The sequence below is a fragment of the Colletes latitarsis genome, chromosome 11 (assembly GCF_051014445.1).
Source record: "Colletes latitarsis isolate SP2378_abdomen chromosome 11, iyColLati1, whole genome shotgun sequence".
NCBI lineage: Eukaryota > Metazoa > Arthropoda > Insecta > Hymenoptera > Colletidae > Colletes > Colletes latitarsis.
Window position 1 is genome coordinate 15,209,702 of NC_135144.1, and position 12,429 is coordinate 15,222,130.

A 12,429-nucleotide genomic window follows, 5' to 3' on the forward strand; every position below is an offset into this window, starting at 1 on the left:
GAACTTAATTTTTTATGTTAGATTTTATCAGATTGATTAAAAAAAAAGAAATCGATCTTAGATCATTTGCAATGCAAATTTTCAACAATATTTTCTTCGAACAGGTTTTTGCGTATGAACCGAGCAACCTTGATTTTACATTTTATCCTTAGTAATGTGATTGATACAATGATTTCAATAACAAATTGAATAACGATTTATCATCAGATCTGATCGAGTATTTCTAACTCGGATACGTGTGTGTTTGATTAAAATGAAATTTATACATTTTCTATTTGCATGTACGCTATACAGAATACGATCTGCGTTTATTTAAAAACTGTGTTAGGTGTTATTTCGATTAAAATCGAAGGGAGGAAAGATAAACGCGGAGGTCCGTTCTTCTCCTCTTCGTAACATTACGCTGTCTAGTTTCATTACAGCTCGTTGTACCCGTAATTTACGAACTAGAACACCGGCGCGGCGCGTTACGATACAAAATGCTCGGCGATCGTACCGCGCGTTTTCTTCGACCGAGATATCGCGGATCAACGAGAGTCGAACAAAACGCTCGAGAATCGGCCAACAGTAGTTTTTCACCAATTATTTTTATGCCAAAGAACGTAATGCGAACGGTCGCTATCAAATGATGGGCAAAAGACCGACGGAATTTAATGTGTCAAGGAGATCCGGTAGGTACCGTGCTGGCGAAACAACGTTCAGTTACCGAAGCTTGTTAAAAGACCGGGCACGTGAAACCTGTTGATCGAACGATCAACGATTTACGCGCGAAGGAGACAAAAATTGGATCGACGCGAAAAGAGCACTGTTAACTATCAACGACTGTCTAAACCAACGATACTTTATGGCCCCTTCTTCCTTTATTGTACGGAGTAGAGCGAAATGTAATCCGATTACATTTATCACGATGCGATCACGCGCAATCGAATGGTAATTATTGTCTAACCGCTGCAACATAATTGCGAATCTTCAAAGTGTGTAAAAACTATCTAATTATCACGTAATTACAGTCCGACTCCGTGTCATTTTATCGTGGCAATTATAAGTAAACTATATCTCTTTTCCCAACTCTGAGACATCGACACGTTATACAAGATGCTCTTTTTGCAGGATTTTTTGTATTTCGATAAAAATAATTAAATAAAAATCACATAATTAGATATTTATAATAGTAATCAGATATTTATGATGCATAAAAAAAGAGAATTAATTCGTAAATCTAATAAATATGTGCACATATAATAGTGACTTTTCTAGTATCATGTATCAAATTTGAATGTTAATGCGAATCATTATGACACTGTGTTCATAAATACGAGTGTGTGCATTCGCAAATCACTTTTTGTCAGCACTGAAGTATACATAGGTACCAAAAAAGAAACCAGTTTGACATTTAATAAGAAAATGTTAATTTTGAAGTCAGTTTAAGGTCATGGATGCATAGCTGAATACATACTAATGTCTATTATAAGATGCAGAAGAATAAAATGCGTGCATCGTTGTAACCAAATGTCGGTGACATTTAAAACTGCGAACAAAACCAACGTCGAGACAATTGTTCTTGCCTCGAGAGTTAACGCGTTTCTTTTAATCGAGCAAACATCTATAAATTACATAGTGATAGAACCGGTGGCATTATTAAAATCGGCATTTATATTTAACTGCTTTCGTAATCCTTCCATCATTTCAAAAGCTACGTAAATATAATTACTATTCATTAGCTTGGGAATAAAACTGACCATAAAGTAACTTTCATTAACAATTAGACACCGTGCGCTACTCTGTACTTGTATACTAAAATTCTTAATCACTCTATGGTCAGTTTTATTTCCAAACTAATGAATAGTAAAGAATTTTTTAAAATTTTTTCTCTACCGCGATCGAGGAGATTGGGTGGTATCTTATATTGGAGGAGGAAATTTTTAAATGTGTGACCAAATCTAACAACTACTTCGAGTAACGTTTAATACGGTATATTCTTGCATCGTTATCGACGTTTGCGACGCTTCTTTTTATTATTCTTTTCTGTATAATATATCAAATACCTTTGTATAGAATTTTGTCCGTAGTTCGTTAGAAAAGTACAGCAGTATTGTAAATTTCCATGGTCCAAGTAAATCTCAGAATATCGATCGCCAAATCACTCGTCTAATTATTTTTAGTAGCACGGATTTCGATGAAATTGAAAGTTACGTTCCATCGTAGAACCACTGAACTTGAACACGAGAGATCTCTCTCTTTGCGACTCGAGTGGCCGAGCAAAAGCTACAGGTTGTTTCACGACGTTGTGTCGTCAGCTTTCCAGAGCAACTCTGCGAGTGAAAGTGACCAGGTTGGAATAATTCGGAAATCCTTATAACCGAAACGCATTAAATCCTAATCGGTCGTTAACAACTTTGCTCGTTTGATGAACTCTTGACGTCGAGAGGTGGAAAGATTAACAAATCGTTCATAATGAGTTTCCGCAACATTTTTAAAAAGGTTTCAGATTTCCATATTAATCATTCGTGTAACCTTGGTTATTAAATCCAGCAACTGAACTTTTCAGTTTCATCCTTTTACAAGCTTTAGCACTATAAATCAATCCTTTTAAAAAATCAAACTGACCTTATAGGTAACTCGAAACTAAAGTGATTTTATGTTATTTTTTGTTTAAGTAGTACTACCAAATATGTACATGTACTTTGACATACATGTACATGTATTTGAAATTAACATATACTTTTATTACGATTTTTTAGATTTTTTTTCTGTTTTTGAAAACGTAACAGTGTCTTCAAGACACCGTTTCATATTGCTGAATTTAACGTACGATATCGCACGGTTACGATAACAGTGATAATTGGAGTTTAAAATATAAGTGAAAAGTTCTTCGCATATATGTGTCCCCTAGACATTAATTGATAGACCGTTTCAAAAAAAATTTTACAAACTGTACGAAGCGCTGAAACGGATCGTATTTTGTAACTTTTCTTACGTCAAACGATAAAAACATGGACCAAATTATGTTGTATAAGAAAATTTGAATATATTATACGGCTGTTATAAAATGAATTTGGAAAGAAGATTGATATAAAGAGAAATTAGTCGTGAAATTTTGCGTCAGCGGAAGCATCTGCGATTGAAGTGAAAACGTCGTTCAGAATTCGAGGTGTCTAGAAAAATAATAATTACGAAATTATTATTAGCGTGTACTTTCTCTGAAATTCACATTGGGTAAACCTAGCCAGAATGGACTACGATGATTGTTATTGAAGAGGCCTTTTTGCTCCGATAGGTGATTACTAAATATGCAAATATTGGTACACTACAGATCCTCTTTTCGTCTCTCTACGTTTCTACGTATTCTGTGAATCTATTACAAAACGATATTTTTCATTACGAATTTCTACTTCCATTTGAATTTAAACTCGTGAAATCCACAATAGATTGTATTGGTATTAAATTTCAAAAATGAGTAGCACTTTGAAAGGCAAACGTGTGTTTACTGAAAATTGAAAATATTATATTAATTTAGAGAAAATAACATTACATATTGCTTTTCGTGAACAAAAGATTGGAACCTTCGGTCGATATACGTATGTACCCGAAATACTGACGTTCCTCCAGTAGATGGAGCCACGTACATTGAGAGTCTAATTGGTTCAAAAGTTTGTATTACTTTTGAAAATAGATAATTTATTAGTTACATTTCCTCTTCCATATTATTACTATCGATCATAATGGTATTTCAAATATATCATTTTATCTGTTTGGTTAAAAATTTCACAAAACTTCTTTCTTCAACATTTGAAAATTAACTATTGTCTAATGCCTAATTATCTGCGATTCAAGATTGCATAAAATTAATATAAACACGCTTCTAATCAAAGAGGCAGATCACTTCGATCGATCGATAATGTGCTAATATTGCACATCGTACGAGTTACGATTTTAAAAGGAGTCTTTTCAGAATTCTCGGAGAATATTCACGTACGTGTTACATGTAAGTTGATCCTTGAACGCAATGAACGACAAAGAAATTTATAGTCCTGTCCGCTCTAAAGGACAACAATAACTAAAATTCGATTGTTCGTATCGTGATTTGTCTTTCATTTATTCATCGATTCAGATACGATTCATTACGAAGAGCAACGAGAGTTGCATAAAGAATGAAGCGGCACAGCGCCCAGCGGTTGTCGTTTTATTGTTCGATTCATACTTGGCGACGATGACGGTCGTTTAAATAAAAATTTCGTTCGAATTTTAACGACGTGCAGTGATAATAATTCAACAAAATTAATAATTTCGAAATGCTTTAAACTTTCCCCTTAACTCTTAAACGATCAAAATTGTAAAATGAACGAGAAGGATGAACCGCAGGAAGTTTCTCCTGCTTGAGACGGCCGTCATTTGAAAAACGAAGAACGGAAATCGGCGTAACAACAGCAAACGCTGTTGTTTCCGTATGTGTCTGTTTCTTTGTACGGAAACAGTGCCGCCGACCTAGATCTTGAACGTCATTCTTTCACCGGGCACGCGATAATTTCTATCTTCTTTATTCTACATTTCAGCCAAAGCGATTCACTCCACTTATTGAACTTATAAAAATCTTAGTATCAAAGCACTTGAGTGATACGTAATCTTTTATGTTTAAAATAAATTTCCTTAATAATTGTATTCAATTATCTTTCGGTCCTGATTGGCAAGAGAGGATTTCACACTCCTGAATCTCTGCGTATACAAGAAATTCCGATAAAAACCGAATAAATTTTCTTCTACCGATCTCAATTTCCTTATTATTATTGTGCAAACCGAAGCGTCGTAATATTCTGTTCCCATTGCATGCGCGTAATTCAAGGATTCACTGTGCACCCCCGTAACTTTCTACCTAAAGAAAAATTACGCGATTGCCGACGGATCGCGATTCAACGACCTCGCGTGTAATTTCCCGGAATGTTTAGTCTACCCGATGCTACGGCTTTGACAATATACAGGAAAGGGGAAGGGGAAGGGGAAGGGAAAGGGTAAAGGGCATCGTTAATTACAGAAATTTAAGAAATCATAACAAGCGACTACGCGCGAGGAAAAATGAAAAAAAAATTCTACTTGCGCTATCATTGTTAAAGATATACGTCATTAACAGACGGAACCACTTTGAACCAGTTTAAAAAAAATTGTGCTTAAAAATTCTTTTCTTTTGTTTAATTACTAAGTAATAACTTTGGTAGTTTTTTTTCTATAAATTGACGTATATGCTAGATAGATTGTTGAATGGTAGTAAAATGTTGACACAAGTAACGAAGTCTCCGGATATACGGAATACGAGTTTCCGAAGAAACGAGTAGTCGTCACGGGCCACTGCTTTTCCGGTAAAAGTATATTTCCTCGCGATTTCATGCTCTATATGAGTAGTATACATAGCGATGCCGCGCATATGCTAGTTCAAGCAGAGGCTCGCAGAAGGTATAAAATGATAGGACAGCATCAGAACGGTAGGAAGAGAGAGGCACGAAAACTTTCACCATAAACCTGGTACAGACTTTTTCTAGGATATCAAATAGGAATCTGCAACGCGTGAATCGAGCACTCTGCATTATACTATACTAAATCCAGTGGCGTATCCAGAACGGGTCCTAACGGTTTTATATTTCGGTCCGAGCCAGTCTACGCCTATGTATTTCTATTTTTATTTTACGTACTGTCGAATTTCTCGTTTCGAATTTACGTTAAAAAATTTATATTTTATAGAAACCATGTAAAAGAGTTTACTTTTTCAGATTTTAAGCTTTTACCGCTAAAAATGCCCACCTTCAACTTTAGCTAAAAAATAAAACTCAAGCAGAACCAACATAATTAAATACAGTTAACGCGTGCCGAGAAAATAATATTCAACATCTTAATTCATAAGTGCATAAATAATTCTTTATACGACTACGCGTACTGCAAAATAACTCATATAACTCAAGTTCAACGTGTTAACGACCATTAGACGACATCTCGAAGCGACTATGATTTATCGTCCATTATTTCAGTTTACATCTCATCGTCAAATACTGCATTCATCGCATTCAACATTAGCTCTGAAAGAACTATTATGCTACTTACATCACATTTAATCATCCAAAGAACTTACAGACTAAAAAGTTAACATTTTTCTAACAGTTAGTTTTCCCATAATTAAGACTTTTTCTATCGACTCTTACGATTTACATCCGTCGTAGTCTATTTATACACATTTCGTGTAAGCTTTTAAACGCATGTACACTATTGCGTACAATTATTAATGAAGCGCTTAATTCGGTCATTAACAAAGGAAACATAAAGAATGTATTACGAAAGTTAAACGTAAAAGTGAACAAACCGCTTTCCTAAGACTTTTGAATACGTCACTGAGGAGAGCTTGAAGTTACGCGGCAAAGCATCACGGGCCTTCAACTCGGTCGTACCGCAAGATATAGGCGTCAGTCAACATCAGTCGATCAACAGACACGCAAGTACACTAAGAAGAACCTGTACCGTTCCTTAACCCCGTGTGCTTTCCTGCGCAAGCAATAACATACTCGAGAAACGTCTTCTTTAAACAGGTAACAATTTTACCGAGCACTCGAGAGTTTCTTTCGCGCGTGAGTATGACTCGACGTTCAACGAAACAATTGTGGAAACAGTGTTCGACCATCCTCTACACGAATAAAAATTTCAAATACAGTAAAAATGAACGCGAAACACATATAAAATAGAATCGGGAATAGTGTTTTGGTGTTGGACGAATTAATAAAATTAATGACGTTAACCAGTCATTGGAAAATTCGATAATTAATATAGGTATCTGATTGTAATAATTAGGTTTTAACAAGTAATTCCATCCGTTCTGTGAACAGTTGCGTTTAGAAAATTAATCATTTAAGAATCGAGTACAATCAACAATTATTGGCTCGATCAAAAACTATCATTGTTTTTCGAGTTGTCTAATATTTTTTGCACTCGACTACTAAATCTTCATATTCTGGCTTCGCAAATAGAAATATATAAATTACCTACTACTATGTAAACAGTCGTCCTACATGGAATGGATTAAAGACCACTGGTAAAACAAAGGCTGTATGAAACAAATCATTAAATTTCTATAATAGCATTGTGTGAAAGGGTTGTGACGGAAACGAGGGGGATCTCCCTTTTTGGCGCATATGTATATATTCACGGCTCGCACGAAAGGATGTTCCTTACGAATAATCGGACAGATAAATATATTCGAGGTGACGCGTACGACGACCATAGAATAAATTTTACGACGAGGAACCTTGGTGCATCGACCGAAGTTAATAACACCCGGTAACCGCAAATCTGAAGCACGATTGTATACATATATCGGTCGCACCGCGCTGCGCAGGCAATTCGCGTCCACCGCTAACATTTAGGCCACTGATTTCTACTTTTTGTATAAACGAAGAAACAGGCCTTTCGCGAGTTCTCTACTTCTGCATAGAAGTGAACGTACGATACGTCGATGAAAAAATAAATAAGACGAGGATTAACCGAGCATATGAAGTAACATTTAAGCGCGCGCAACGCAATCTTGGTCCCGTTCGTCTTATCGCGAACTAAAAGTCTACTTTGTCCCCCTTGCAATTTTTTTTTTTTTACACGCTTTACTCCTGATTCAAAGATCAGAATTATGAAACTCTGAATAACTAGCCTACGCTTCGTTATCAGAGTTATAAAAAGAAACTAGTTTTGAGAAGACCCAATTGGTCCTAGTATGCAATAGCTGTAACAAAGTTTTCTCTTGGGTTTTTTTTCTGATAATGTCCATTTAATCATCAACGAGGGACGAGACCGTTTTGCTAAAGTTGATCGTTTCGTTGTTTAGGGATACAAATGGAACTACCCGAATGGACTATCTTAATGTACGATCTACTGTTATTTTTGGGAATGGCGGTAATTTATATAAGCGAGGCTGTTTTATTAACGTTCGTTCCTCGACGCTACCGTGCAAAATCTATAAAAGGAGAGATCGCTTTGATAACGGGAGGTGCGGGTGGTATTGGAACCTTGATCGCCAAAAAATTGGCCAAACTTGGAGCACACGTAGTCATCTGGGACATTAACAGAACTGGCGAGTCGAGATTGATTTTGTCACTCGTACAGACACTGCTATGAATGTTTCTAGAAATAATATTTACAGGTATGCAGAATACGGTTCGAGAAATAAGAGGAAATGGAGGAAAATGTTGGAGTTACTACTGCGATATCGCAAACAGGGAGGAGGTATATAAAACAGCAAAGACAGTGCAAATTGAAGTGGGTAATGTGAGTGAACCGCTATTGAGTTTGATCCAACTATACAATTATTTCGTTAAGGGACAGGTCGTGATTAATGTTCTGAAATATTAATACTCAGGTAACGCTACTGATAAACAACGCCGGCTACGTATACGGAAAAACGTTGTTGGCTCTCCCCGATGAAGAAATCGAACGCACTTACGGAGTTAATATCTTGTCTCACTATTGGGTAAGTTCTATCGGATAATATTTTGCCGCGTATGATATACATATACGAAACACTGTTGTCGAGTGTCTGCTTTAACAGATAACTAAGGCATTCATGGGAGATATGATGAAAAATAATCATGGCCATATTGTGACTGTGGCCAGTGTGGCTGGTCTCTTAGGAACTTACAACTGCACGGATTATTCAGCAACCAAATCTGCTGCTATCGGTTATCACGAGAGTCTTTTCAGTGAACTTAAGGTTTCAACGTTTTTACATTGCTTTTAATTTATTTAACTTTAGATATTATAATAAGCGATTGTGTGTTATTTTAGGCTCATGGGTACGATGGAATTCATGCGACCTTAGTTTGCCCTTATTTTATCAACACTGGTATGTTTCAAGGAGTGAAACCTAGGTACATAGATATCGATCCAGTAACCTAACACATATTGGTTCAAGTTTCTTAAAAAAAGTTGTAACTTATAGATTGATGCCAATGTTAAAACCTGACTATGTTGCTGACCAAGTTGTATCCGGAATATTGGTAAATCAAATAAACATTGTACTGCCTGGGGCAGTTAGGTACCTGTTACCACTTAAATGGTAAAACGCAACAATTTCTGTGCTTTGTTTAATCTGGTTCAAACAGTAATTATAATAGTCATTTTTTTTTTTTATATTAGCTTATTACCAGCAAAGTTGTGTTGGGCGTTGATGTATCACATTATACGTGGACCCCAATCTATGATGATGTTGAACAAGAAAGAAGAAAGACAAACATTAACAGATAACAACAACGTTACACTAATTTCTAAAGAGACATACGTACACTAGTACAAACAATTTCGAAACTACCGAGGAAACGTTCGTACGTGTTCTGTAATAATTTATGACTTCAATTTTAATGGAATAGAGTAACAAAAAAATGTCATTGTTACTTATTCAGGAATTTAAACTATGACTACTAGTTGTATTTATGTAAAAGAATAAGTTTGTTATTGGTTACTATTAAGACTGAATATTGTAATATGTAATGTTAATTACAATTTTATTTTTTTCACGTCATGTATTTTTGTAATATTTATAAAAATATTCATAACAAATCGTAAAAGTAATGTAATCCCTGACCAAGCTCCCAAATAGATATACCTGTACCCAATTCTGATGCAAGATCCAGTCGATGCAGAATAGAGTATAATGTCGGATAAAAGATAATTCCACTGCCCCCTGATGACCTGAAATACATCCCTAAATTTCAACCTATACCAAATCGATTATACCTAAAATGCTAGTTCTCTTATAATTCCGAGTCTAATTCGGAATTTTTAAAAATACGTCTTACTTTGCTTCGAAAAAGTGTTCTTTGCTGTTATTATCCCACTGAATTTTCCCTTTAAAGGATTCGAGTATTTTCAAATAGTCTGACCCTAGAATCGCTCCCCCGCCTTCAGGGGTGTAATTGTATCCATAGAAATTAAGACCTAGCAATATCTGGGCCCGTTTAGGACCATTTTCGGGTACTAACAATTCCACGCATTCCCTTGCCCAATCCAAGGGACTGTTGGGTCCAGGACGTTGTACGCTTGAATAATCGTACGTCATTAAAGAAAAAGCTTTTAAATATGGTGATAACTGGTCAAATTGATCTCTATTAAACAACTGAACTGTTGGGCTGAAAGTTTCGAGAAGACATAGTATCGTTAAGATATATTCCTCCTTTTTTCTCAACTAATTTCCTATTTCTTTACGAAATATACAAAGCACAGAAACAACATTCGTTTAATAATGATAAAAAATAATAAAATAAAACTTACCCTCCCGATGGTGGTACTGCTAAAATTACATCCAAATCATTGTTTTTCAGGTTTTGAGCTATGGATTGAATCACTGACACAACAATCTGCATGTCTGCACCCGATAATACAAACTGGTTCCACATTTCAAAAACGTAGCCATCAAAATGGAACGTCTGAAACAAAATAACATAATTGTTAGAATAGTTTTATAGACATTTAGTTAATTCTACGTATTTTTGTAGATACCTTAGCCGTATCTATGAGTACAGAAATTAGTGCAATCTGTTTATTTGTGTCGCTGTACAATCCAATAATATCATTAACCGACCAATGTTCAAATAATACTCTTGGTAAAACTAAAACCAATATTTATATACTTATAGAAATGTACAGAAATTTATCATAATGTTATAATTTTTAATTTCACATACTTTTCACATAATGGTCTTCACTGTTTGCGGATCTCATTTCTTTCAACCACTTTTTCTGTACATCATGAGTCGCCAATTTGTACGTTGAATCATTGCCTCCTGGAAATGCTAACCACACTGGTGATACCATGGTAAATTTTCCATGAAATAGTTTGGAAACTTCGAGCCCATTGTTATTCCACTAAATCAAACGTACTTTTAATAAAACCACTATTTTAAATACTTTGCAAATTATTTTACTCAAGCATGAGTGATTAACTTACCGGTGTAATGTATCCTAAAACATTCCCGGTAAATCGTCTGCGAGTTGTATTAGAAAAATAGAATCCCGATTCACGAATAATATCGTGTGATTTAGGATTCTTAACAACCAAATATCGCTCGAAAACATCCTGATCTGCAGGGCCTTTCTACAATTTAAATGTACGACAAAATCAACATATAATAAATAAATATTCGTCTACAATAATTTTGTAATTCCGTTCTCTTTACCTTACTCTCGATTTTTCCTTTATTTTTCTTACCAGTCTTTCCTCTCGGTGGCGATAACGTACATTTCGATAATTGAACAAGTAAGAACAAGCTAATGGTTAGTGTAAAAATGTTCATAATAATTATTTAATACTGACTAATTGAAACCAAATGTCATTGCCGGGTAACATATGTGGTTGAATTGTTATTCAAAGGATTTTGTTAGAATTGTTGACAGAATGCGCTACAGTCAGACTGTATAAATACATGTATGTATGCAGTATGGCCAGATTTGGCATAATTGAGTGCATTGACAGCGTCACTAGTAACGACAAACTTCCTTAGCGTCTACAGACATGATCTACCGCAAGAGCCATGTTACGTGAACTCGGCACTTTGCACAACTTTGGGAAATCGAGAAAGAAGGCAAATACGAGCCTTTCCCTCATGATCTTGAACAGCTCAAGTTCGTCCTCGCGTCAATGGCATACAATTTCGAATCTCGATTGCCTAGACATTTTTATTATTTCTATGAATGAGCATTATTTATAATGGGATGCTTATACAGGGTGTTCGGCCACCCCTGGGAAAAATTTTAATAGAGAATTCTAGAGGCCAAAATAGGACAAAAATCAAGAATACCAATTTGTTGATAGAGGCTTCGTTAAAAAGTTACTAACAATTAAATTCAAAAATTTCAATTCGTTCTGGAAAAATTATTTTCGGTTGCGGGAGTCAATTACAATCATTTTTGGTCATTACACATACCCCCGAAATCCTGCGCACTTTCGAGAAAAAAATTCCTTACCGAAAATATAATTTCTGGCCAGAAATGTCTGCCCGAATTTTCATGCGAATCTTTAAAACGTCATAACTTCTGAAAGGATTGGACGATTTTAATGTTTAAAAAAACAAACTACGCGTATTTTGATGGAGAATATGTACAAATCGCAAAAATATTCGAAAAGTTAGTCCTTGACCCCGCAAAATGAGAAAAACCCCATAAAAATGGTCCAATTTTCAAACGGCCATAACTCCTACAATTGTGAATATATTTCAATGAAACTTTTTTTTGAAGTAGAGCTCATGGGTACCTACAAAAAAGTATTGGACAATTTTTCTGTAGGGCGTCAAACAAAATTACTAAAAATGAAAAAGGAATTTTTAAGAAAAATCGACAGGGGGTGCCTAAATTTTTCGGTGAAAAAAAAAATTTCAAATCGTTCTAAAAAAAATATTTCCGGTTGCAAGAGACGAT

At 35.3% G+C, this 12,429-nt stretch overlaps 2 protein-coding genes across 3 annotated transcripts; one reads left to right on the plus strand and one right to left on the minus strand.

Moving 5' to 3' along the window:
* The first annotated feature begins 6,433 nt into the window (after nucleotides 1-6,433).
* On the plus strand, nucleotides 6,434-9,307 carry LOC143348124 (estradiol 17-beta-dehydrogenase 11). Its single transcript, XM_076778001.1, has 8 exons — nucleotides 6,434-6,566; nucleotides 7,850-8,095; nucleotides 8,165-8,289; nucleotides 8,381-8,491; nucleotides 8,570-8,731; nucleotides 8,806-8,888; nucleotides 8,960-9,076; nucleotides 9,157-9,307. The coding sequence occupies exons 2-8, from the start codon at nucleotides 7,858-7,860 to the stop codon at nucleotides 9,305-9,307; spliced, it is 987 nt and encodes a 328-aa protein (XP_076634116.1). The 5' UTR covers nucleotides 6,434-6,566; nucleotides 7,850-7,857.
* On the minus strand, nucleotides 9,007-11,614 carry LOC143348121 (chitinase domain-containing protein 1). 2 transcript variants are annotated; one of them, XM_076777997.1, is made up of 8 exons: nucleotides 11,193-11,614; nucleotides 10,964-11,110; nucleotides 10,701-10,881; nucleotides 10,516-10,625; nucleotides 10,288-10,442; nucleotides 9,816-10,145; nucleotides 9,623-9,708; nucleotides 9,007-9,215 (listed from the first exon to the last, which is right to left on the minus strand). In XM_076777997.1, the coding sequence occupies exons 1-8, from the start codon at nucleotides 11,307-11,309 to the stop codon at nucleotides 9,193-9,195; spliced, it is 1,149 nt and encodes a 382-aa protein (XP_076634112.1). In that variant the 5' UTR covers nucleotides 11,310-11,614; the 3' UTR covers nucleotides 9,007-9,192. The 2 variants fall into 2 exon arrangements, with proteins under 2 accessions (XP_076634112.1, XP_076634111.1); XM_076777996.1 differs by lacking the exon at nucleotides 9,007-9,215 and having other exon boundaries at nucleotides 9,567-9,708; nucleotides 11,193-11,613.
* Between the last annotated feature and the right edge of the window lie 815 nt (nucleotides 11,615-12,429).

Coding starts and splice junctions, on each gene's coding strand:
- LOC143348124 (XM_076778001.1), top strand. CDS start 7,858: ATGGAACTACCCGAATGGACTATCTTAATGTACGATCTACTGTTATTT. Junction 8,290..8,380: donor TGCAAATTGAAGTGGGTAAT/GTGAGTGAACCG, acceptor ATTAATACTCAG/GTAACGCTACTGATAAACAA. Junction 8,732..8,805: donor GTCTTTTCAGTGAACTTAAG/GTTTCAACGTTT, acceptor GTGTTATTTTAG/GCTCATGGGTACGATGGAAT.
- LOC143348121 (XM_076777996.1), bottom strand. CDS start 11,309: ATGAACATTTTTACACTAACCATTAGCTTGTTCTTACTTGTTCAATTA. Junction 10,626..10,700: donor TGAAGACCATTATGTGAAAA/GTATGTGAAATT, acceptor TATTGGTTTTAG/TTTTACCAAGAGTATTATTT. Junction 9,709..9,815: donor GAACACTTTTTCGAAGCAAA/GTAAGACGTATT, acceptor GATGTATTTCAG/GTCATCAGGGGGCAGTGGAA.